The 25,150-nt window shown below is 45.0% G+C and overlaps 1 protein-coding gene across 1 annotated transcript; it reads right to left on the reverse strand.

Annotated features, from left to right (window-relative positions):
• On the reverse strand, positions 1-25,046 carry LOC137903699 (retinal-specific phospholipid-transporting ATPase ABCA4-like). The gene is made up of 50 exons (XM_068747836.1): positions 24,981-25,046; positions 24,790-24,883; positions 24,491-24,632; positions 24,189-24,328; positions 22,968-23,095; positions 22,533-22,730; positions 20,354-20,443; positions 19,262-19,496; positions 18,865-19,004; positions 16,930-17,046; positions 15,963-16,160; positions 14,765-14,970; positions 14,506-14,682; positions 13,878-14,100; positions 13,105-13,326; positions 12,823-13,027; positions 12,626-12,703; positions 12,298-12,507; positions 11,510-11,687; positions 11,282-11,413; positions 11,044-11,183; positions 10,780-10,917; positions 10,256-10,434; positions 9,809-9,911; positions 9,224-9,429; positions 8,899-8,953; positions 8,669-8,749; positions 8,203-8,378; positions 7,943-8,067; positions 7,763-7,861; positions 7,496-7,685; positions 7,304-7,398; positions 6,595-6,627; positions 6,344-6,449; positions 6,194-6,268; positions 5,944-6,113; positions 5,647-5,824; positions 5,419-5,534; positions 4,337-4,484; positions 4,130-4,253; positions 3,860-3,989; positions 3,607-3,727; positions 3,446-3,508; positions 3,256-3,362; positions 3,024-3,165; positions 2,356-2,490; positions 2,143-2,246; positions 1,947-2,039; positions 1,578-1,827; positions 1-1,501 (listed from the first exon to the last, which is right to left on the reverse strand). The coding sequence occupies exons 1-50, from the start codon at positions 25,044-25,046 to the stop codon at positions 1,382-1,384; spliced, it is 6,981 nt and encodes a 2,326-aa protein (XP_068603937.1). The 3' UTR covers positions 1-1,381.
• Between the last annotated feature and the right edge of the window lie 104 nt (positions 25,047-25,150).

Consider the following 25,150-nt stretch of genomic DNA (forward strand, 5'->3'; position numbering starts at 1 on the left):
TTTCAGGAACAGAATGTTTTTCATCAGCTCGCTTTAATGACACCAGCCGCTGCTGGAATACGAGCCTCAGAAACTGCTTTCCAATTGACGAATACCAAATGTTGATCAAACTCACGCCTGGTAAAGCACAAAGATTGAACAAGAAGTGGAGGCGTGAAAACATCAAACTAACTTTATAGCAGCGATATTAGCTGCATTGCAGTAGCAGATTGCACAGGTAAAAAGCCTGACTCTTAAATTAAAGCAGCATCATTAAAATACTCAGACTATGTTTCTGCAACTGGAAGGAAAAAAAACATCTTGCTTGGCATAAAAACAAAACATATGTTATTCATGCATTCTTCACAAATCAGATCAATACCATTAAACATGATGCTGAGCTTTTTCGCATTCAAAGTAAGCACATGCTCACACAGTCAGAGCTGGAGAAAGTAATCCACACACACTCATCTTCTCACGACTTGGTTACTGCAACTCGCTCCTGTTGGGCATCAACAACAAAGCATTGTCCCGCCACCAGCTAGTGCAGAACGCAACAGCTAGGCTTCCTACTGGTTTTAACATCACTGCACTGGCTGCCAGCTAAATTTGGAATCGATTTTAAGATTTTACTGATCACTTTTAAAGCTCTTATGGGTCTGACCGCAAGTCATATTTATGAATTCTTAATACCATACCATATGCCCCCCCCCCCCTTGTTTACCTGATGTTGTCCTCTTATTTACATGTTTACATTTTTATCTTCACATTGTTTTATTGTTTTATGGTATTTCCTCTCAAACTGGGCAACTCGTCTTCTCAGTGTCCCTTGATGCCACTGTTGCTTTTAAAATGTATTTTAACTTCGCCTACCTACTTTGTGTTTACTTGCTGTTTTGCACTGTTTTATTTTCTGGACTCTTGTTTTTGTCTATAAAAGCACTTTGTGAATTTTATTTCTTGAAAGGTGCTATAGAAATAAAGTTTATTATTATTAAAGTCTCGGCCCTTGTCATTGCTCTAAAACTCTACGTTTCATTTAGTTTGCAAGGCACACAAATGCTCCACACGTTCCAAATTCAAAACTCACTGACTTCGTTTTCTGAAAAAGAAGAGAAAAACATGTGCAGCATTGCCATCTGTCGAATCAGTCGTACGTAAGATGTCGTGACATTTAAGTAGATGCTTCCTGTGCAGACTGCATTGTAAGGTCTAAACCCATGGATCAACAAGGGCTGAATGCAGAAGTGAATCCTGCACCACTTACAGTTTGAGGATGACAATCATCTATTTGATTTGAAGGAAAGGTTCAAGTTCTGGCTACACTGGGGAACACACATTCATATAGGTGGAATTCCTTTAACGCAAACTCCCGAGACCAGCTGGGCTAAATGCGCTCGCTTCACTTCCCTACAGACTTGATGGTTGTGTTTTCATCATACCGCTGCGCCCCTGCAGCTTTTGGATGCAACACAATAGCGTCATCTTCTCTTGACTGTTGCTTGGCAAAATTCACAAACACCTACCGGGGAGACAGAAATATCAGGATGAGCATGCCGTACTCTGAACCAGCTTAAAAAAAAACTGACTTCATATACCTGATCGAGAGTGGTCTGTGACACCGAGTAGTCTTCTATATTGAGCTTGTCTTTGTTAGCCAGAACCATCTGAAAGATCCTGGCGAGGGAGGAGGAGGAGATCTTGTACTGCAGGGTGTTGTAGTGCTTCTCTCTCTGGACACAGCCGGGGAAGGTGCTCTCCATGAACGCCTCGGCAGGGTTCAGGTCTGGGGCGCAGCCGGGCTTGTCGGCCCTGATTTTCATGGTTACCACGTAGCCATCGCCAAACCTGCGTCAACGTTGATGTCACAGGAAGCGCAATCAAACGGCAGGAAATGCGGCAATTTTGTTTGTGTGAAATCTTAAAGTGTAATCTGGTTTGAAGACAGGTGAAGTAAAATGACTAACTTGTATTTCAGATGCTGAATGGTTCCCAGGCACTTAAATGATCCGTTAACCATGATTGCTAAGCGGGTGCATAGTGCCTCACATTCCTCCATACTGTAAAAAAAACAGAAGAAAAAACAATCAGAATTCAAATTTGTACACATTCTGTACATATGCATGCGTGTTGACAGTGCACAGCAGGTAGGGGCGGGGCTACCTGTGTGAGGTGAGGACCACAGCTCGTCTGTCCTGAATGACGCTCATGATGGAGTTCCACAGGAAGCGTCGGGAGAGAGGGTCCATGCCTGTGGTGGGCTCGTCCTAACGTTCAGGACAAACGCATTCAAGCATGCAGAAACGCTGAACCCTGCTCACGTAACTATGACTCCCAACCCTAACAAAAACAAGCTGTCATTTGTGCTGATCTCACCAGCAACACCAGCACAGGGCAGCCTATCATGGCAATGGCCGTGGAAAGCTTCCTCCTGTTCCCTCCGCTGTAGGTCCCAGCGCTCTGGCCTGCATCGTCTGACAGACCCAGCTTCTGGATGGCCCAATCTGCAACCTGAACGCCAGAAGGACGGTGGGCTCAAAGCGCAATCCGGTTAGTAGAGCTGTACATTCAAGATCCAGCAGGTTTAAAGGTCTAATGGCACAAATACGTGTGGCTTCTTCTGCTTCCATTTTTAGAACAGCCGTTTCTCGGTGTCCGTTTCTCTTCATTTTAGAGATGAAATTTGCATTTTGTAGATTTTGTAGAACACAGCAAGCTTGCCAAAGATTTAGGCAGTGGGTCTTCAACTCATTCCTTTTTGGCATAACTGAAATTATTAGCTCGTATATGTAAATGCCCGATACTCTATTTATTGGACTGGCTTATTCTTCCTCACTCTTCATGGTGAAAGGATTTATCTATTCTCTACTTCATTCTGCCTGCAACTGAATTAAAAATCACCTTTTCAACTTCACTTTTTATTGTAAAAGTCTTGGAATCATGTGATTTTATACAAATATTATTCACAATATATAAGACGGACTTGTCGTAATTGAGATTTTGCAGCGCTGTTTCAATTATTAATTATTTCTGCTGCTCCTCACCCTGCTGATGTCGGCCTCCGGGACTCCACGGAGACGGGCGTAGAGGTGGAGATGCTCTCTTCCCGTCAGCAGCTCGTCTATAGCATCAAACTGTGGACAGTAGCCCATGTTTTGGTGGACATCCAGGATGTTGGTCAACACACTGAAGGTTAGGGGACAAGTCCAACAATAAGAGCGCCGATTACGAGCCTCAGAAACTGCTTTCCAATTGGCGAAATAATATATCGCTAACCAATGACCAGCGACCGAGGCCTCTCCTGATGTTACATCAATGTCGCCCGTCAGCATCTTGAACGTCGTGGTCTTTCCAGCTCCATTAACCCCCAGAAGACCAAAGCACTGCAGATGGGTCAAGAGATGAAGCTTCACGGACGCAGAATAAAAGGGACCTGAATAAAGAGCAATGGATTCACCACACAAACCTCTCCAGGGGACACTCCAACACAGACCCTGTCCACTGCGGGGACGATTGTTCCCGAGTACGTCTGGCAAAGAAAGATGGGAACACAATGACTTCACAGATGGAATGAATTTTGGATAAAAAAATAAAATAAAAGTCTATTTGTAAATCAAAATGTCTCACCTTGGAGAGATCTCTCATGCGTAGAATGTCGTTTGTTTTTTCGGCCTTATAGATTCGCGCTCTTTCCTCTGTCACGTCTACGTCTTCATCCGGAGGCGGCGGCTTTGGGCAGTCAGGTATCCTGGCTCATGGAAAATATACTTCTCAGTGCATTAACTTCCACTCATTATACATTTTGTGGTATACTTAAACTCGTTGAAATTTTGAAAGCGATACATTTGGGGTGATCTGCTTTTCAAATTGAAGCTCTTACCAGTGATCCAGGAAGAAGCGATACTGGACGAGAAGGTTGAGGGTGAAATAGACAAATCCCTCTATGAGCATGAAAAAGAGGTTCTTCCCAATAAAGTTCCAGCTGTAGGGGTCTGGGCTGTAGTCTTCACCTGAGGAAGAGCGTACAGATACACAATCCAGACCACCAAATCATGCTTTATAATGATAATAAATGATTATCTTAAAATATGTTTCAGCAAAAAGGAGGCTTTTGTTGTGACTATACAAGAACGTGTGTGTGTTTTATTACCAAAGCGAGTGTAGATGTCACTCACAGCCTGGTTCATGGCCATGTCGATGAGACCCCGGCCCAGGCAGTAATGGGGGAAGACGAGGAGGACGGTCTTCAGCAGCTGGTTGAGCTTGTAGAGAGCCTAGACAAGAAACGCAACTCCCACTTTAGAGGATGCTTGTAATTCAGTATGTGATGTACACAGACAAATCCCAAGGGTCTCACTGTAGTGGACTCAAAAAGGTCCAGGATGAAGGTGACAGCGCTGCTGTTGATGCCGATGAAGAGATTGATACATGACAAAGAGACGTAGGCGGTGCTTGGAACACTGAATAAGAAGGACATGGGGTACATCATGGGAGTCACAGACCAGCTACGGGAGGAAAACACACATCGGAAAATAAAAAGAATCAGTTAGTCATAAATGTCAAATCTGATAATGCCAGAGAAACAGTGGACAGTAAAACAAGTATGTTAATAATAAACAGTGATCTTAAAAAATAAAAGATTTCATGTTTGATTAAATCAATCTGAACCCGAGTGGTGTTGTTATTGGGCTTCTGTGTGAGTCGCAGTTTGGCCGTAACACCATGTTCAGACATAAGTCCTTCCTCAGGGTGAGAAGTTTAAGTGTCTTGGGGTGTCGTTAGCGAGTGAGGGTAGGACGGAGTGGGAGATCGACAGGCGGATTGGGACAGCGTCTTCGGTGCTGCGGATGCTGAAGCGGTTGTGGTGAAGAGGGAGCTAAGCCGATTATCAGTCGATCTACGTTCCAATCCTCATTGGAACGCTATTGGTAATGACAGGAAGAACAAGGTTGTGAGTACAAGCGGCCGAAATGAGTTTCCTCCGTAGGTTTGCCGGGCTCAGCCTTCGAGATCGGGTGAGGAACTTGGATTGTCTGGGAAGGTCTCAGAGTAGAGTCTCTGCTCATGTTTTTAAAAATGACAGCAGTCTGAGCTCTCCTGCCTGAGGGTGAATGGCAAGGTCATGGCCCGAGGCTGAAGGAGTCCATGTTAGAAAACTAGAGCGTTTATTTGTCTTCATCGTTCCCTCCTTAAGCCCACAATTAGACCCCCAGAGACGTCCACAGCGATGCTGTCTTCAAATCACTGTCAAAGCGGTAACAACCGAGGCCTACGTTTAATGATTTTTGAACTGCTGTTGAAAATCAGCCATTAGCGTTACGTTTTTGACATTTGGGTTGGGGAGATCATTTATTTTTAATTTTGTCCCTGATCCTGAAAAGCTAACAGGGAAATTGTGGGCGATGATGAGGTGACATTTAGCTGTACATCAACACCTACCCATAAAGCATGAGCAGAGCAATGAGCGGCCGGAGGTTGGTTGATGAGGTGAAGCATTTCTTATCGAAGAAGATGAAAATTTCCACCACCATTGCTGCGCTGATGGAGTAATTCACCTGGAGGTCAGACGCAGTCAGTCCATAATAGAGTCTAAAAGCTATTTCATCAATAAAGAGCAGAAAAGCCATGACGTTCGTAACCCTGGTAACCATTATTACGGAGCAGTACCATGTCCCAGAGGAAGTTGGCCGTCCAGTACACCAACGGACTGACGCCGCTGACAAACTGCAGGTGTTTGGCCTGGGTGACCCGCTCCTGGATCAAATAGAGGACGAAGCTGGCTGGAACGAAGGACATGGCGAAGATGACACAGACGGCCACCACCGCGTCCACCGAGGTGGCCAAGCTGCGAGGAGGACAGAGGAATTAGTCAGGGAATTACCGGAAGCATCAGCCTGGCACAGACACGGGAAAGATTTATACAAGATTAACCCGGATCAGACCAATCTGTGATAGCAAACTCACACAGTGATCTCAGAGAGCTGCTCCTTGGTAAGGTTCAGGGGATGGTTGATGGCGGTGATTCCGTATTCATCCAGGTTCACTCGTTTGGGCAGGTTTGCACGGAGGATGGCGTTATTGGCCACATTCATGAAGGAAGCCAGAGCGTGCCAGCCTTTATTGTTGTACCACACCTGTGAATGATGCACCATCGATTTACTTTACGTCCAAATAGCCAGATTACACCGTGAATGGTGAAGCAAGCTGGGCTGACCTTGACATTGTTTTGGGTCTCCATATACCTGAGGAATGCCCCGATGTCCCTCAGCGTTCGCTCGGAGTATCGGCCCTGCAACCAAAAGATTTAAGGCTTGGGTAGGACGGGGACGACTGAAAATATAATATATATCATAACGTTTTATACCGCGGTGACATTGAGCAGACGTCCCAGCTGTGCCGCTACGTCCTGGATGCTCTTTGGCTGCAGCTCTAACACTGGAAGCTGCCCGCCGATTGATATCCCTCCATACCTGGAGACCATGTAGAAAACCTGCTGATTTCTACAAAGCTTCACTCTTTGTCCGCTTTCATTCAAGTTAATATATTTCACAATACATGAAAATCAGCCTTTTGAAACTCGAATGGAGCGGAAGGAAGGATACACATTTAAGTTACCTTTGCTCATTCACCCAATATTTGCTCTTCAAGCTGCAAAGTGATCAACAAAAAAGAAATAATAAATAAATAAAGTATTTAAACACCACACCTTTTACGTTCCTTACTAATACTAAATAAGTCAACATCTTTTTTTTTTTTACTGCATTTCAATTTCTGACAATTATCCAAAGTTGATAACAAGAGAGTTCGAGATTGAATTCAGAGACAGAAGCTATAAAGAAGTGATAAATAAAGGTGGTCCTGACTTAACGACGGAGTTACGTTCCGAAGACCCGGTCGCTAAATTATTTTGTTAACAGGCAGCGTGGCAGACATTTTGTCTGGTCAATTTTTTTATATATTGGCATATGTATATGCCAATATCTGATTTTTCTTTCTCTCGTTTTTCCTGTCGACCGCTGCGCGGACGGTGCTGAGCCGCTCTGCACCTGAACTCAGCTCAGGTACAGAGCGCCTGCGCCAAAAAAGCAACCATTTTTCACATCTAGCCTCCTCCCCTTTCCGTGAATTGCGTTACACTCAACACCGCAGCCAGTGCATTCCACTCACCGTAACAGCGATTCCTTATTGCTAAAAAAAAACGGCTTTTAAATTTCAGAACGCCCGCCGTAACTCCGGGCCTTCGTTAAATGAGTACGTCGTTGAGTGAGGACCGTCTGTAATTCTTTTCATCTCAGTCTGCTTTCAGCTTCTCTTTTCATTTTACCTGGTCCTGATGAGACTGGGGTAGGTCTTCACCAGGTAGTCAGAGATGTTCCTGCCCGTTAGGTCCATGATAACATCCCCTGTTGACTGAATCCTCTAATGCATGAAATAACGCACAGTGTGCATTTAATGGCAGAGACCAGTCATCCATAGACGTGACATAAGCCGCGCTATTAGCGATTCAACCACACACTTGCGGAGGTGGCAGTCCTCCGGCCCCCTCGGGACACACAGGCAGCATAGTGAGTTTCCTGGCTGTGCTGCACTGACAGTCCGGAGATGGTTGGATGAAACTCCATTCTGGACCAGCCAGTACCTCCATCAGGACAGGGTTAACCGGGAGCGTCTCCCACTCCGTGGTGATGTTGTTACATGGGAAATCTCTGGAAGTGGGAGAAACTAATCAAAGTCAAACAAACAAAAAAAAGCTCTGAGGACAGATGATGTAAAGGTGACTCACTCTAGTGGTTCGTCCAGCATGCAACGAGTCCCAAAGCCTGGCTTGTTCAATAACACTTCACCAAAGTATTTCATCTGAGCATCTGTGGGAAGCTCGTTACTGCAAAGGATAAATACAAATTGTACTGATCCCATTAATTTAGTAAGTTTGCCCATAGCAACTAAATGCTGTTATGCCCACCTGAAAAAGGTGTACTGTCTGCCATACAGCCAGGGACTAAGAGTCAGACTTGGATACTCTCCAAAAGGTGGAACTATCAGAGTGAAGGTCAGCGCCAGGAAAACGAAACTGGCTGGCAGCACGATCTACCAAAGGCAGAGATATAGCTGCAAATTAAAAGCCAGGCCAAACATGACACACACTGGTGCTCAAATTCTTTCAGATCCTCTACAACATTCCACAGAACACAAAATGGGCTGAAGAATTACAACAAGGTCTACCTGAGCGAAAAAGTCTTTGTACGAGCGCGTCGCGCGATGCAACCTCTTGATCAGCAGAGCGAAGAACTGTTTGATGGTTAGACTCAGGCCTCTCACCTGGCAGGATCCTCTACCAGGACTTCCTTCAGAGGCATCGCAGAGGCCCCGACCAACGGTGGGCAAAGCTCCATCTGTGTCTAGGATGCAGAGCTCAAGTCAGATCACAGCTAGACGTCTGTAAACGCCACATCAAAGAGGCCGGCCAGCCAGCAAGCCAAGCAGGTTGAGTCCTCTGTGCAGAGGAGGAAGAAGGATTTGCCAGCAGCATTGCAACTTGTGGCCAGTGAAAGGTCTTGATCTAAATATAAAGTATATTTATGATAAATGCAGCGGCTGGGAGCATGTCTCTAACAAATGCTTCAGCCAAAGCAAACTGCGTAACGCTGTTTTCTTCCCAACAGCAGCATTTATCCAGCGCTAATGTCACCTTTTGGTGGCTCCATATCAACGGCCACTCTGTTGAATCCACAGAGGCTACTTCGAGAAATCTGTTGCAATGATTTCTTGCCTGAGAGCGTTGAAATAAAAGAGGATAAGGTACACAGATAAAGAAAAGAGGACTGCGAGACATAAAGCTTCGCATTTAGACACATAACACATCAACAGGAAGAGAAAACGCAAGTACAAAAACGTTTACTTGGTTTCTTTGTTTTTTACCGTGTATGCATTTTCTGTTGGTCGCATTCCCATCAGCAGTGACCTTTAGGAATATCTGCAAGGAAATAACAGATTTTATTGTCAGGACCTGAGATCAAAAGATGCTCTTGATTCATGAGACAGAATCCAATGAAGGCCAAAGTGAAAGTTTAAATATATTAAATTTAAAATGAATACATTTGTGTAATATTTATTTCGTCTAAATTACCGGTACTCATTTGGCTTTTCCACATAATTCACACCTGCATGATGTTACAAGTCAAACCAACAAAGATTTCCATGGGGGGGGGGGATTCCTCTTTTGGGATTTCTAGTTTCCACAGACCTCCTCCAGCGACGTGTCGGACACACCGAAGCTGCTGAGGCCGATGTCCACCAGCGTCTCCTCCAGCTCCCTGAACAGGCTAGCGTAGGCCCTGGGCTGGAAGCCGCGGCTGGGCAGCAGGAAGGTCAGCTCCTGGCCGATGGCCTCAATGAGGCGAGCCTGCGGCACGTGATGATGGACCAGGGTGGTGATCCTCCCCATGTTGCCTGCAGGAGGAGGGAATCCAAAGGTGACTCCCATCGCTGATGCAGCCAACTATTAACATTACAATATGCTTAAAGTACAAAAAGTAAAGGTTGCTTCGATCAACGATAACGCCAATAATAATCATTTATATTATATAATGGAATTGATTGATTCATTAATGCTAACGTGTAAATCACTGTAGCAGCTGGATTATGTAGATCTAATTTAAACTACTTTAAATGATGGAGGGATTCAAACAAACGTTATGTAAAGCAATCATAAAAACAACACATTTTATTTATCGGGTTTGGCAAAGTTACGAGAAGCTAAAACCTTTAAACTGATTTATTGGAGTAAAATAAAATTCAGATTCAGATTCTCTGATGTCTTGAACCTTACCGTCCATCTGCCTCCCTGTCGTCTGGCTCTCCTCCGGGCTCACTTGAAACTTTGAACACTTTGAACATTTGCAGGAGCAATCCTCAGTGCAGTCACAACTGACCTAAAGGACACAATCAACCATGTTTTGTTTTAGTTCTCATGCATTGATTTTATTCTCCCCAACAGTCTCACAGGAAATCCTTATCAAATTACAAATCAAATTACAAATCACTGAGGGTCTCAAAGATGTGAAACAACTGTATTATCCAGGTTTATAACTACTAATTGGATTAATCAAGTCTATATCATTATTTTGAATGTTGTCTCTTTATATATTAATCAATGATAAATGTTGGAATTATACAAGCAAACTTCTCTTCCTTATACTGTTGTATCATAACAGGCAGCCGATTAAACAAAGCGTCATCAATTTATCTACTGGCTCAGGGTTACATTTTGTCCCACCTTTGGAGCATCGTGTCTCATTCGTCTGACAAGAGTAAGGTAGAAGCCAGCGCCAAAACAGTTCTTTAGGAAGATGGGAGACCCACAACAGTAAAGGCGGCCCTGAGAGATGATGGCGACCCGGTCACTCAGCAGGTCGGCCTCGTCCATGTGATGGGTGGACATGATCACTGTCCGTCCTTGCAACACGGACGACAGATGTGTTATGGTCATGATCTATTGATAATGGTTTACTGCGAGAGTCTAGTGCAGGAAAATGAACATTTTGTATTATAAATGCATCAAAGGCTGACTTATTTGTGGCCTAAGCAGAAACTAATTATAACACGTGCTCATTGCTATAATTACTATTTTAAACTGTTATTAAATGATCATTGTGAGGCTGAAGAGAAGCACATCATGGCAACAGTAGCTTTAAATAGCATTTCAGTTTTGAGTAAATAAAGCTCAGAGATAATTTCTTCTGTTAGGGGCCGGTATAGAAATACCTATACCCCTCTTCTGCCAGCAGGGGTCAGTGTTACCTGCGCGGTATTTGAGCAGAAGGTCCCAAATGGAGCGTCTGGAGTAAGGGTCCACCCCTGAGGTGGGCTCATCCAGGATCACCACCTTAGCCCCACCCACGAAAGCCAAGGCCACCGATAGCTTCCTCTGCATGCCCCCTTGGATTAGATTAGAACATTAGATGACAGACATCAGTGTGAATAGTTTACTGCTTAAAAAATAAATCAAAAGCATCCCAACAGCACAGCAGCTTATTTTGGGGATGAATCACGATCCAGACAGACCTGAGAGGTTCTGAGTCATCTCATCTCTCTTGTGAGGAAGCCCCAGATCCAGCAGCATATTCTCCACCTCCTCTCCAGCCTCGGCCACAGGACGGCCTTTCAGCAGCGAGTAGAAGAGGATGTGTTCCGCCACAGTCATGCTGCAACAGTAATGCAATGAGGCGACTGCAACTTTACCGTTGTGCAAGATTCATTTTACAACACTTGTTATAAACGACGAGACTCGAGAGGCACACACTGCTGAAAGAGGATGTTGTGTTGAGGGCACATTCCCAGAGACAGGCGGACGCTGTCCATGTCCGTTCGGATGTCCTTCCCATAAATGGTGGCTGTGCCCGAGGTGGGGGGGAACATACCAGTCAAGATGGACCTGGACAGCAGAGGAAGAAGGAAATGAGTGGAGATTTTCTTCAACAGCTTCATCCTTGGTTTGAGGATGCGTTCGTGCAGCATCAGCTGGACGTACATGGTGGTGGTCTTTCCAGCCCCGTTGTGTCCAAGTAAGGCTGTAATCTGGCTCTCATAAAAGCTGATGGTGAGACCATCAACAGCCGGTCTGGAGCCGCCACTAAACACCTTAACCAGGTGCTGGACAGAGACACCCTTCACCAGGTCAAATGGCTCTGCTTCAAAGAACGACTGGCCTGCATGCATCAAGGAAATTATCACATGTCACTAAAGCATGTGGTTAGGGTTGAATTTAAGCATTTAAAAAAGAAGCAAAATTAAATCGACCGTTGTGGGCAAATCTGTCCTGTAAATAACGCGACATGAATGAAAGTTTAAAAATAAACAGGGGGGGGGGGGGGGGGGGGCTTCAACCAAATGAGAAATGTAACAATCACAAATAGCATCATGGTCATTTCTCAGAAAGTGACTTCATTTCTGTGATGTGGATGAAACATGTGAGATCAGGACATTGGAATGTTATCAGGTGTAAAAACAAAACTTGTTTCCATTACTTATTAACTACACAAAGCCAGCATGCAAGATAAATATGCCACCAAGTACAAACACACACACGAGGGCACCGAGTTCCCACGCAATGTATTTGATTAAAGGTAAAGGTAGGCGCAAATAACGGCGGCCTTATTTCTAAATGGATATCGAGTGTTTGATTGAAGATATGAGTTAGTAAGTTAGTTACACCGAGAGGCCAGAGCTCTGCCACGGGAGAAAATCCCAGATTCAAAATGGAATCACCTCTTCTATATTCCAGCTGTACACCTCTAATACAGTGAATTTAAGTGTTACCATTTCTCTCCTGGTCCTCCTCAGCTCCAGCCTGGCTCTCCTTCTCCAGCCGCTCGCGCTCATCCTGATGTTCGCACGAGGCAGCCTCTGCCGGGGCGTTGCTTTTCTCCTGGTCTTCATTTTCCACCTCTTCTTTTATCGGCTGATCTCCTTGCTCTTTCTTTGTAAGTTTATCAAATCTCTCTTTATCCGACTTCAGTTTGCCATCACCTTTGAAGAAAAGAAAAAAGGGAATTTGGGCGAAGAACATAAATTGACATATTAGTAGTAGCTATTTAGATGGTCTAAATCTATTTTCTCATGCGGAGTAAAGGGTGAAGAGGCTTGCCTGAAGCTGGAGCCACACTGTTCAGCCAATAGCAGGGCAGGAAGGGGAAGTAAAATGGTCGACCGATTCCATACTGGCCTGTGATGGAGCGAAACAAGCATCTATAGTTAAGCACAAATCAGAATGCTTTTTGTTTTGTCTGAAAAAGCCGGAATGAACCATTTGCTACTAATTATTCTCATCTCTGATGCACCAACCAGGAAAAACATTGTCCAGGTACCAGGCCAGCACGCCGTACAGTATAGTGTCCAGGCCCATCATGCAGATGGAGGTGAGAAAGGAGAACTCGTCCCCCTCCAGGGGGCTGGTCTGGATGTTGTCCCACTGCAGACCCAGGCCCTGTTCTTCGTACCGCGACAGGTACTCTGTCCCAAAGCCAAAAGCCACTTGGGAAAGCAGACTCTGATGGAGGAAGAGATGGTACAATCATTTCTGTTTTTTGAAATCCTCCAAAAGGCGTGATTATAAATCCCACCCACCACCAGGATCTTCATGTCTTTGGTGATGTGGTCTTGCCAGGCAAAGCAGAAGACGTGCGGAAGGTAGAGGGCGAAGTAAACGATGCCACAGCAGGCGGCTGCCAGGTTGGCATGGTTGAAGAAGACACTGAGGAGGAAGCACTGCATGATGGTAGCAGTCGTGAAGGTGAGCAAGAAGAGGAAGAGGATGACAGCGTTGCTGTAGTTCAGCACCCTTCCTCCCTGTAAGCCAGAGATGGAAACACGCACACAGAAGGTCATCATGATAACTGACTCTGCAGAGGAATACCAAAATACATCCGGCCGCTGGAAAATAAAGGACAATTAATGTACAGAGAAAAAAAATACCATATCCTATTCGTTAACATTTAAAATACATCTAATATATCTGGGAAAGAAAATATGTTTAGTTACACATAGCGTCCACTAGAGGTCAGAATAGCCTGTTTTACAATAGTTTACATAATCTGAGCCACTGACACTCCAACAGCTGACATGTATCCTGGGTACAACAGTTAATTATTGGCCAACACATTTCCACAAAGAGTTGACATAATTGCCATGACATCATCGTGTTCGCACCTCCTGACCAATGATTTATCAGGATGTTCTCAGTGAGTCACTATCATTAACAGAAAATGATTTGCTAATGAGTCACAGTAAAAATAAGGGTTTTTACATTTGAGAGCAAAAAGCCTACGTTGTCTTTCCTGCATGTTAAACACATGCAGGAAAGAGGATCTTTAGAAGCCTCTAACCAAACGTTTCCTCACCATGATGATAGCGGTGAGGAGGGCCGTGCTCGTGCCCATCAAGACGAAGCTGTCGATAAACCAGGTGGACCACATGACCCCGTTGGTGACCCCCATGATCTTCAGTGTCTCCTTCAGGCGGAGTTCCTTTTCCAGGACGATGCTCTTGACGATCATGGACACAGAATAGACCCAGGCCAGCACCATGAAGATGGGAAAGCAGCGGTTCAATGTCAGCATGAAGCTGGGCGGCACAGACAAGGAAATAGAAATAGGATGAAGGAAAACATCAGATTCATGAACCAAAATCAGTGTAAATCGAACTAAATCAGGGATAAACCTTAATAAGCTTAAGGAAAGGAAACAAAAAAGAAGCCTGCTCTGGCTGTTAAACTTTGTTTTTAATTATTAAACAAGAAAAGCAATCATGGAGCGCAGACCTCCGCCAAGCAGCTCATTGCTCTTGGTTCTAAATTGTTCTTGGTATCTTTCCAGAGACCAACCATGAAAAGTAAAAGTGAATCAGAGTTGATTTGTTTTGTTCTTGAGTTATCTTGCTAACAGTCAAACAAACAAACAAACAAACAAACAAACCAACGCCGACCACAACACAACCTCCTCGGCGGCGGTAATGATGCTTTCCACTCACAGATCATCCACATAACAAGGGTAGGGCATCTGCTGCAGGTAAACACCCTGTGGCCACGCCTTTCCTGTCTGAGTCCTGATGATCCCGTGCTCGATTACGTCCTGGAGGTAAGCGAAGCCGCCCCAAACGTAGCGAAGGTCATCCATGGGATCTGCTCGGGGGCCGGGGTCCCAGTACCTGAGAAACACACATGAATTCAGCGTCTTCAGTTTAACTTCATTTCACCAGACCCAACACTTCACTGAACTTGGATTCTGACCTGTCTTTGACCTTGTTGGTGCGCTCCACTGCATCAATATCCATACGGATCTTGAACTTAACGTGAGGCGGCACTTCGTTGGTCCAAGGGTGCATATTTACGAATACAAGGCCTGCCCAGAACTTGCTGTCCTCCAACAAGTCCAGGGCCCGGCGAGTGACAGTGTCCTCATCAGGGAGAGCTACAAACTTATCCAGGACCACGCACTGTCGATGGAGAGTGAGCAAGACATCATTTTATTTTAGAGTCTTACATTAAGCCATGGTTCCACACACATTTTTTTTAGCATGATTAACCCATGCAGCAGCATTATAAAGCTTTGAGCTAAATGTTAAGACCATGCCTTATTCCACTGCAGCCCCGCTGCGTGCCGTTATCTGCATGCATGCCACCAACGTGCAGCCAACCGCCCCCCCCCCCCCTGTCATTGCTGCTGCCTCATAATGGAGGGTGGATGGACTGACAGCTGAATCTAATCCGCCTCAATCTTTCCCACTCTTTCTGTCACACTCAAGGGCTGTGAGCTTCAACTTGGACAAACAGAAAGACTACCACCCAGCCATGCCCCCCCCCCCAGGTGCCCCCTGTGTCACCCTCCCAGCATGAAGGCCCCCTCATTCCGATAAGCCTCCAAAAGGGAAAAGCATGATTTTTAGCTTTGTTTCACGTGAACTGATCCAATAAATGTTCTTCACCAGAGAGCCCTCGATATGTTAGTTTATTTTACCCTCCTCTCCCTCAGCACAAATAAAAGGAGCAGACAGGTAGTTTATTTTTATTTTATTTTTTTTACTCTGGCTCTCCCCCACCTGGGTAGATTTCCATGTTTTTGAATGAAGCCCAAAAATGACAGAGCTGGAAGGCATCACATAAAGGTGGCATTGAGCACAAATAAGTTAGGTAACCGGGGTATTGAAATCGGCAAGTGCTAAGACCTTCTTCTTAATTGGATTATTTCGTGAATAACTCTGTCCTAGAACTTGACCCCACGGGTTAAGAGAAATGTAGAAAACAGTCCAGATTCTTCCTGCCATAGCCCAATGAGGGAAAAAAAAAGTTCCTAAAAACGATCCTGGCACCTTGTGTGTTCTCTACAATGGAGTTCTTTTCACTGGTCATTATGATTCCACACACCGAAGCGCTTGGAGGACATTCTAAACTCCAAAGGGATAAATGTCTTTTAGAAATGTGGACTCACATCCCCGTACTGGTTGAGCGTCCTGATGACCCGGTCAATGAGGTTGAAGATGTCTCGCCAGTCAAAATCAGGCATTCCAGCCAGGCGGTCCTCCGACAGTCCATTGTGCAGGAAGTTTAGGATGTGTTTGGAGGTGAATGGAGTCTCCCCGAGAGTCCGGTCTATGAAGTCCATCACTGATGGGTTGCGGATGATGTCCTGACAGGAAAGGAAATGGAGGAACAATCGCAAAAGTAAAACATTTCTGCAAAGTAAATCCAGAAGAAAAAGAGAAATAAAGAAAAGAAAAAAGAAAAAAAACCTTAAAGAGCATTGATGATTTAGTGATTCAGATTTCACAGAAAAAGGCTAGATACATAGATGAGGGAAGGGTAACCGATGACAGTAAATTCAATTCCAATCTACTGAAAATGTGATCTAAAGAGAAAAAGTAGACCATTAGTGGTGAGCCAGCAAGGACCAAAAAAATACCTTTGATGGCATACATGGCAAGAGAAAGGAAAAAATAAGAGGAAAGAAAGGGGATGGATGGAGAAGGGAAAGAAGTGGCATATTTTCGTTAGATAAGGTTCTAAAGTTGAGCAGGAAACCGTAAACTTCAGCAAAAAAAAAACCAACTCAGCCAGAGGAAGATGGGGTTAAAATATCAACATCATTAGTCACTTCACCCTTCCTTGAATCCTGGAAATTCAAAGGGACTATTGTTTGGGGTTGGACGTGAGCTGAAGGTAGATCCTGATTGTATCTACTGTATTAGGAACGGCAGGGCTGGGAGGTAACTTTAAACTGCAGGTCAAGGTAACTCAGCTGTTTGTCTGAATGACCTAAATGCAGCCATTTTGCATTTTGTTTGGATCGCTTCTACCAGAAACTCATCAATCACTCGAGTTACTTTATATGTATCCTCATTGCTTCCAGTGTTCTGGTGTCGACCTATTTATTCAGCAGCACTATACTGTTGTCCTACCCGGATCATCTTGACTTGGACTCCGTGTTGGAAAAACGCCCAGATCTGTGGTGCCACTTCCTCCCAGGCCTTCCCCATCGTCCTCAGTCTATCCAGCTCCTCGAATGTAATGTTGGCCTGCAGGACAGACAGAAATGTGCGTTTGTGTTTGAGTGTTGCTCTCACACACACACACACCCGCACACCTACACACACATACACACACGTCTATGCACACACACATTCAGAAACTGAAATACAAACATTGTCACAGGTCTCCTAATCTCCCACTACATACCATTCCCAAATCAAACGCTCTGTACAAACAGGCTTTACAAAGACAACACGCACATTCTCACACAAAGAATTCCGCTCAGCCCTTTTCAGATAACCGGCAACTTCGCAAAGAAACGGAGTCACAAATTGTCAAATTATTTATTGCTGAAACTCCGGAAGCAAGTGGGTACAGTGTTTTGTGTGGCCAAAACCCAAAGGCAGGGTATTCCAGCACCCAGTCATGTGCAGTGGGGGATGAAAGCGCTCGGGAGTACACCCAATTAAATGCTTTCCTCTTGTGTGTGTCTGATTTCGGGTGACAATGGGGACAATGGAACTGGGGTGACAATGGGGGCCGTTGGTGACAACTGGCTGAATGCATTCAGTCTTTCCAGTGAATCCCAGTCAGGTTCCCACAAGTGAGTGCTTCCTTATTCCCGAGGCAGTTTACAGCAGCAGGCTGAAGCAGGGGGGGGCATTCCTGAAGGTGGTGTGTTTACGAGAGCAGTCCAGGGATCTTGCAGCTCGCCAAGATGTGCCGAGATATTCAGGGTTCATCTTACTAAATATCAAAATATGTTTTACACATATTATCTATAAAAAATAATGAAACAAATCAATACAAAAAAATACAGGACTAACAAGCTAACTTCCCTGCTTAGGCTGTTGCCCCCGCGACCCGGCCCCGGATAAGCGGTTGAAGATGAAGATGAAGATGAAGATATATATATATAACTTGCAGCTCCTACTTGGAGGAGTTCAGAACGGGCACATATTGTGATGTATTCTATTCCATTCCACACTTCAACCGTTTTTCTACCCTTTTTAGTTCTTTTAATTTAGTCGTGTGATTATATTCAATTTCTGTCTTTATTGGCGTTTTGTGTGATTGCATGAAGATTTATTGTCAAAATAAAATAAAAAAAACTTTGGTCTGCAGCGGGTTTAAAAAATAAAGCCAAAAGGGCTCCAAAGGAATTTAAATGTGAAACATGTCAGGGGACCTGCAGAGCTCATCAGGCAACAGCAATCACATCATGCGAGACATTTGTCTTAACGTGTGGCGCTTCTCTTAGAAGACGAAAAGCAAAGAGCCCGTGGATGACGTGCTTTTGGCCTTGTAATGGATTAACCTCTTAGCCATTACTTTCCAAGTGCAATAAAGATCCCAATCTGTGGGAGGAAGAAAGCGAAGAGGGCTTTATAGGTCAGCAAAAGGAGGAAGCAATTGTGTGCGTGTGTCTCTTTGTGCGATCACACTACTTTAAGGACTGACTCTTGCTGCTTACATAACACTGCAAAGGCCATGGCGCCAGCAGACTTTGTAGCAGTCACTGCAACCGCTCGACTTGCGTTCTTCTATTGCGACCAAGCCATCCATGACCCCCCACCCCCCACCCCCAAGGGGCTTTGACCAACACATATCTAACATCTAGATACAAAGGGCTGGACATGACAGGAGGAAAGTTGATCCGCCTGTTCACGGGACCTGGGTGCGGTAAATAACATCAAAGATGGATCTCACTGAACATTTTCAAAGATGGCGATTATATTTGTCGGTATCTCTCCATCTCTGTGTTTCTGTCTTTACTTGAAAATTCTCACACAGATTTTTCAAAAATAACCCTTGAAATTAGAATGCATCAATTCTGATTTAAAGAAAATGTCAGTGTCGCTTACATTCCGGATGATTCTCCCGACAGCCGGCGAGTCGGGGGCGTAAAGGATTTTCCCCATCAGCATGGGCTTGACAGAGTGCCACACGATACTTGTAGTGGGGTCAGACTCCAGTTCACTCATCCACTCGTTGCAGAAAGATGCTGCAGAGAAAAAGAGGTTATTCGTTTCTTCGCTCCTCCAAATATACCATATATGGGCATGGAGTAGGACTGGATATAACTTGTGGGTGAAAGGGGAATCGTCGGTTAGATAGAATCAGCTTTCTGTTGACATTTTGCTAAAACGTTCATCCAAAAATAGAAATTATATCAACATCTGGTTTTGAAGTCAGTCCAACCTCTTGGAAAGATCCCTATTTCGATGCCATTCGTACAGTTCTAATGTCCGGACCACTCACTCGTGCTGTTGTCGTACGTGTAGTGGCTTTGCCACCCGTTGCTGCCGATGCCCAGGAAGGCTTTGTAGTTATTGTCCTCGTACCAGTTAAAGGAGGCGACTCGGGAGAAAGCGCCCTCGGTGTAGCCACACACCAGGCTGGAGGCGGCGGCCATCACATGCCTGAAGGAGAGATTGCTCTGGAACAGAGGAGTCATGACCTGCAGGAGTTCTCTGGAGCTGCTCCTCTGGTGCAGCTGTGGAGATAGAATGAATGAAAACACGCCTTCAAGATCATACACGCGAGGCAATAAGAGGGACAGTGAAGGTCAGACGTTTTGGAGACAAGGTCAGAGAGGACAGACTTCGATGGTTTGGACATGTCCAGAGGAGAGACAGGGACTATATCGGTAGAAGGGTGCTGAGGATGGAACCGCCAGGGAACAAGACTAGAGGTCGACCCGGGAGAAGAGACATGGACGTAGTGAGGGAGGACATGAGAGTGGCTGGTGTCACACAGTTTTGACTATTTTTAATGTTCTGAAGAATGTTTTGGAACCTTTTTGGGATTCTTCCACCTGAGACTTAAAAACCAAGAGCTGACTCATCAGGTTGACCGTCCTGACGGAAGAATGTCTATCATTTAGACAAAGACAGGATGCCGGACTGTCGGCCTCTAAACATTCCCTGGAAAGTCCCATAACAGTAATTCCTCACATGTAAATAAAAGTGCAGCACAGAATATATGGATACAGATGTACAGATGCAGTTTCATTTTAATGTCAGTAGGACAAAGGCACACAAACAGATGCTTGTCGCGTTTCCATGTCTGGAGGCTTCAGCTTTTCTTGCAGTGTTGGCGTTCCCAGAGGGATGGTCCAGTGACAATGATGATGTACTTGAGGTGAAAGAGGTCTGTTCTGGATTTAGCCTTCCTCAGACGCACTAAAATGAATGACCCCCCCCCCCCCCCCCCCCTCCCACCCTTACTGTCTGTGTTTGTGTAAAAACTCAGGCGAGAGGAAACAACTGTTTCCCCCGACAGCTAAACATAGCAGGCGGCGAACTTTTGAACGGAGCCCCCGGTCGATGGCGGGTGGGAGCCGTGCCTTACCTCTCGCAGCTTGGCAGAGGTGGCAGAGATGACCCGGACCCAGACACGGATGTCGATGCCTTCAGAGTGGTTGTCCAGCACAAGTGGAAGCTGGAGAGAAGATGTGAATGTGTCTCTCATTATCATCATTACTTCAACATCTTTTTGGGGGTTAGGGAAATTCTTTTGAAGTATTTGCATTCTACATGTTTCTTCATATCTGCTGGGAGCTGCTTTCGAGTGAGGAGCTGATAGTTTGTGCAGAGATCCAACAAAGTAAGGTAAAGGTCCAGGAAACAGCAAGAAACTTCCCTTCTAGAAGTTTCCCTTCCCTGATACATGTACAGATGCACAGAGCATGAAGCACAGGCCGACTTTCCATAGCGGATGGAAGCCAAACTTCCAGAGCTTGCTTTTCAGTCATTATCACCAAATCTGACAAGTTGAGTCCATTCATGTTTTCAGACAACAACCATTGGAATATCATCTGGCTGCGCTCACTTTGATAGCGGTGTATATTCCAGGTCCACTGAAATCGCTCCCGTGGTCTGGTGCAATTCAGAATAAAGACATTTAAACTAGAAAACGACAATCAGAGATTGCAGACCCTCGCCTCCAATAGACTATTGGATCTTGTGAGACAGTAAACAGGGCTTCCGGATCAGAGGGGCCAAACCTGCTCTAGCTTGCTGCTCCGGAATGTACTACAAGCCGTCTTCTGGACTCTTTTTCCCATCATGCCATTCGTGTCCCTCCCTCTTAAAGTGGCAGTTTACAGCACAGGCACAATTCCAGATGTAAAAATAATTCTCGAATCTGGATCCAGATCGGGGAGGACCGAGCCACAGACAGAACCTTGCTTGTGTAAAAATTTCAAGTCAATTGGGTTACTAGTTTTTGAGTTATGCGCTCGGACAGACAAACAAGCAAACAAACAAACAAACAAACGCACCCAATTGCAATACCCTCACCTCCTCTTCGGCGAGGGTAATTAAGAAAAGCAGGAAGCTGTTCTCAGACATCAAGAATCTTGGTTTTGCAATTATGTGGATGCAAATCATGGATTGGAATTGACCATCTATAGGTGGCTTAATCTGAACAAACACAACTGGCCCGGTGCGACTGCGACTGCGCCTGGATTACGTCGGGGCAGAGGATGGCCATTGTTGAACCCTCTGTCTCACTGCGACCCATGTTTAAACTCAGTGCCCTGTAATTACAAAAGACAGGAGTGTCCATACACTAAGCTAATTAGAGACAAGTCAGCTTAGCGAGTGCATTGCAGTTCCACAAGTTGTCTGCATCACCCCGACTGTACTATTTAAAGCTCATTAGCAGACCTGCAGCGCTGGCTTCATTTAGCTTGCTGCACATGAATAAGGTTCTGCTTGAATGCTATGAGGGAAAAGAAGCACAGAGGCCCGTAACCATGGTTACTTTACAGCTGTTATTTCAGCCTCTGAGCACTTCTGGAAAAGAAATGAACGGAAATGAATTAATGTCCTGAATTTATAGGGTGATAAATTTGTTTTGAAGACACTTCTCTTAATGTCTAAATCAATATCTAATTATTAAACGCTATGCAGACATGGAGTAGCTTCTGACCTAGAGATAGAAACAAAGAATGGTGTACCGGTAGTATGATCTGGACAGTAAGGGAATTTGAGACATATTTGTCTCACCCTATGAGTCATTAAAACAAGGCCAGCTGGTAACCCAACGTGGCTCCTGGCTTCGACAGCGCCGCACGTTAGGCCTGTGTGAGCTTGTTGGGTTTCGGTCTGGGTGCGATTGGAACACAAACTGCCGATGTTAAGACAGACAAGCTGTGACCAATGGCTAATACGCTAAAAGTGCAAGACGTGACAACTTCCTGAAGCTGTGTGAGGATACAGATAGGAGGAGTATGAGGACTATTAAAGTATAAAGTACTTCAATGTTCGATCACAAAAAATGACTTACCTACAGATTGGTGTAAGAATATAATAATATATATATATATATATATATGTGGATTACCAGCTCGGCCTCCACTTGAAGGAGACACCGTACCCCGTACCGTCCGGGTGGGCGAGACAATCCTTTTTAGTTACATATATAGCAGTTAGTATTAAACAGTTCAACATATCTTTAATGAGATCAGTTTTCAATGTTATAATAATTATCCTTATTAACCCCTTAAATCCATCCCATCACTGACCATCTGGAAGAGCTTGAAAAAGTCAACATTGCTGTAGAATTTGTCCTCAATGATCTGCAGCCGCTGTGGGGTGAGGACGCACATGGCGTTGCGAACCGTGTGGACTCCACGGCGGCTGGGGAAGACGAGGAATCGTTCCAGCAGGTCGACGCTGCAGGCAACGTCCTTTAAATGCAGATCTGGAGCCCCAAAGACAAACTGGAGGAATGGAAGTGAAGAGGAAAGGCACAGAGGTGAGATGCTGTAAAGCAGGCGCTTTATAGAGATTGAATAAATGGATGAAAAGTAGAGTGAATGCCGAATATACTTGTTCCGCATTAATGCATTAAGGTTTTAACATTGATGGAAAACTGTAACAATGAAATCAGGCTTCACGTTGCATCTTCATCAATTCAAACCCGTCGTCAATCCTTTCACACGTGTGAGCTCGTGTACCTGTTCGGGCCTGATTTTAGCACTGACGAGATGATTCACCACAGACTGTGTCAGAGGAATGTCTCTCAGCAGGAATGACGTTAACATCTCATCGTCTTTGAGGATAGTCTCTACCTTTAGCCCCCGACCTGCACACACACACAGACACACACACACAGATGGCGCGATTGATCGGAAAGACAGATCAGATCAGAATTTACCTAAACCCTCGACCTCTTCATAAATCATCGTTTCATGACTTTGTGCTGCCTCACAGACATTTAAAGACCGAGTATGTAACTCAGGATACTCGTTTCTCAACATTGTGGGCAGGCTGTGACAAATCTGTTGAATTAAAATTGTAGGAATACGGGATGAGGACACTCCACCTCCACACTGCCGCGTTATATTCTGTGACCTGTCTGTGCATGAATAAACTATGTGGCCTGTATTTGGGTTCATTCCTGGATTGCCTGGTTTTGAAGTTCCCACGAAACCACTGGAAACCACAGTGAAACCAAAAACCAAGACCTGGGGGAGGAAACGAGTTTAACGTTGACTCCATGAGCCAAAAGGTTAGCCAATAGGACAAATAGCATCCTCATTACTAATGGGACACACATTTGGTGAGATAGGAACTCACATGGGATGTTTCTCCATGAGTGACAGCATGAAGGGCAACCAGATGCAATCATTCACAGGCTGGAATGCTCTCATGCTACTCCCACCATGGAGGTTTATTTTGCTACACACACACACACACTCGTCTATGATGACATGAGCAGACCGAATCAGGAGAGACGGTCAAAGATGAAGAACATATGGATCACTTCCCAACCAAATAAACTGGCTAGTGGTGAAAGTAAGCAGATTACATTACAACAGTTCACTTCAAGCCATGTGACGTAATCCTGTTAGGATGTGTAGACGGAGGCAGCTGGGAAAACGGCTGACATGGCAGAGATTGAAGCAGGCTTTGACAAATGATGATTTGTTTTTTTACCTTTTATTGCCAATATTTTAGGATTTGCACGTTACCATCTCATGTGTACACAATATAATGTAAAGTGAAAGTGATCGTTAAAAGTCTAATGACCTTTAACCAAACCCCAAAATGGCTTTCAGCGCTCATTCCTTCATACTTTGCATTAACTAATCAGACTTACCTGATGACAACGGGCTCGAGTCCACAGACAGCTATAATTTTTTTGCAGTGTGATAATTAGAGACCGGGGCGCTGACCTGCGACCAGTTCTGGATGAGCACGTAGGGTGTCCATGAAGTTACTCATGGTGTTCAGTTGCCTCCAGAGACGACCGAGCTGTGGAAACTCTGGGTCGCTAAAAAGCAGCTCCTGGGCATCGGAATATAACCGAGCCAGACTGAGGAGAAACATCAAAAAAAGAACATGCAGCCTTATTTAAGCACATGCATGCAATTTTATGAACCAGGAAGATCATTCTCTCTCAAATCAGATCAAGAGTTTCACATGTTCTTGCCAACTTTGGCCTTAACTGATCTTTCCACCCCAGGGTGAAACTTACATGGAGTTGTTGTAGTTGGACACGAGGCCAGGAGATTCACCACGGGTGGGGTATTGAAAACAAGGGTTATTGGCATTACAGAAGATTCCCTGGATCCATGGCAGGACCCCTGTGGAGGGCATGGCCTTGTTGGGAAAGTGGCCTGAAGGAGAGGATATACCTTTTAGTGCCTCGCACGAGTCATGCACCGGTATAAATATTTAGGAATGAGGATGTCATCAATCATTCGGGACATCGTGTTTTTCTCACTGGAGTTGAAACACTTTGCAGTTTATTCCGGGAAAGAGTTGTTCGCTCACATTCATGTTGACGGTACAATGGGTTTACTCTCCTCAGCCACACCAGGCCCATAAACAGCACGACGGGCCACATGATCTCCATGAAGAAACGCAGCTGAGAGAGAGAGAGAAAGAGAGAGACCTGGCATTTTCAAACTGAAATGCTCAAAATAATAAATGGAGTGAATAATTAATGGATGACAGGATATTACCCTTTGCCTCTTGCGGATCGTCCAGTTCTTCCACAGCAGGAGCTTGACCTGTCTTCCTGCCCCCATGACTCCTGCTTTTCACACACCCCCCCCCTGTGGGGGTAGGCACCAGCCACCAGACACTGCATGAAACCAGTCCACAATACCCTTAATACGCTAAAAGGAGCTTC

This window comes from Brachionichthys hirsutus, chromosome 14 (genome assembly GCF_040956055.1).
Source record: "Brachionichthys hirsutus isolate HB-005 chromosome 14, CSIRO-AGI_Bhir_v1, whole genome shotgun sequence".
Taxonomy (NCBI): Eukaryota; Metazoa; Chordata; class Actinopteri; order Lophiiformes; family Brachionichthyidae; genus Brachionichthys; species Brachionichthys hirsutus.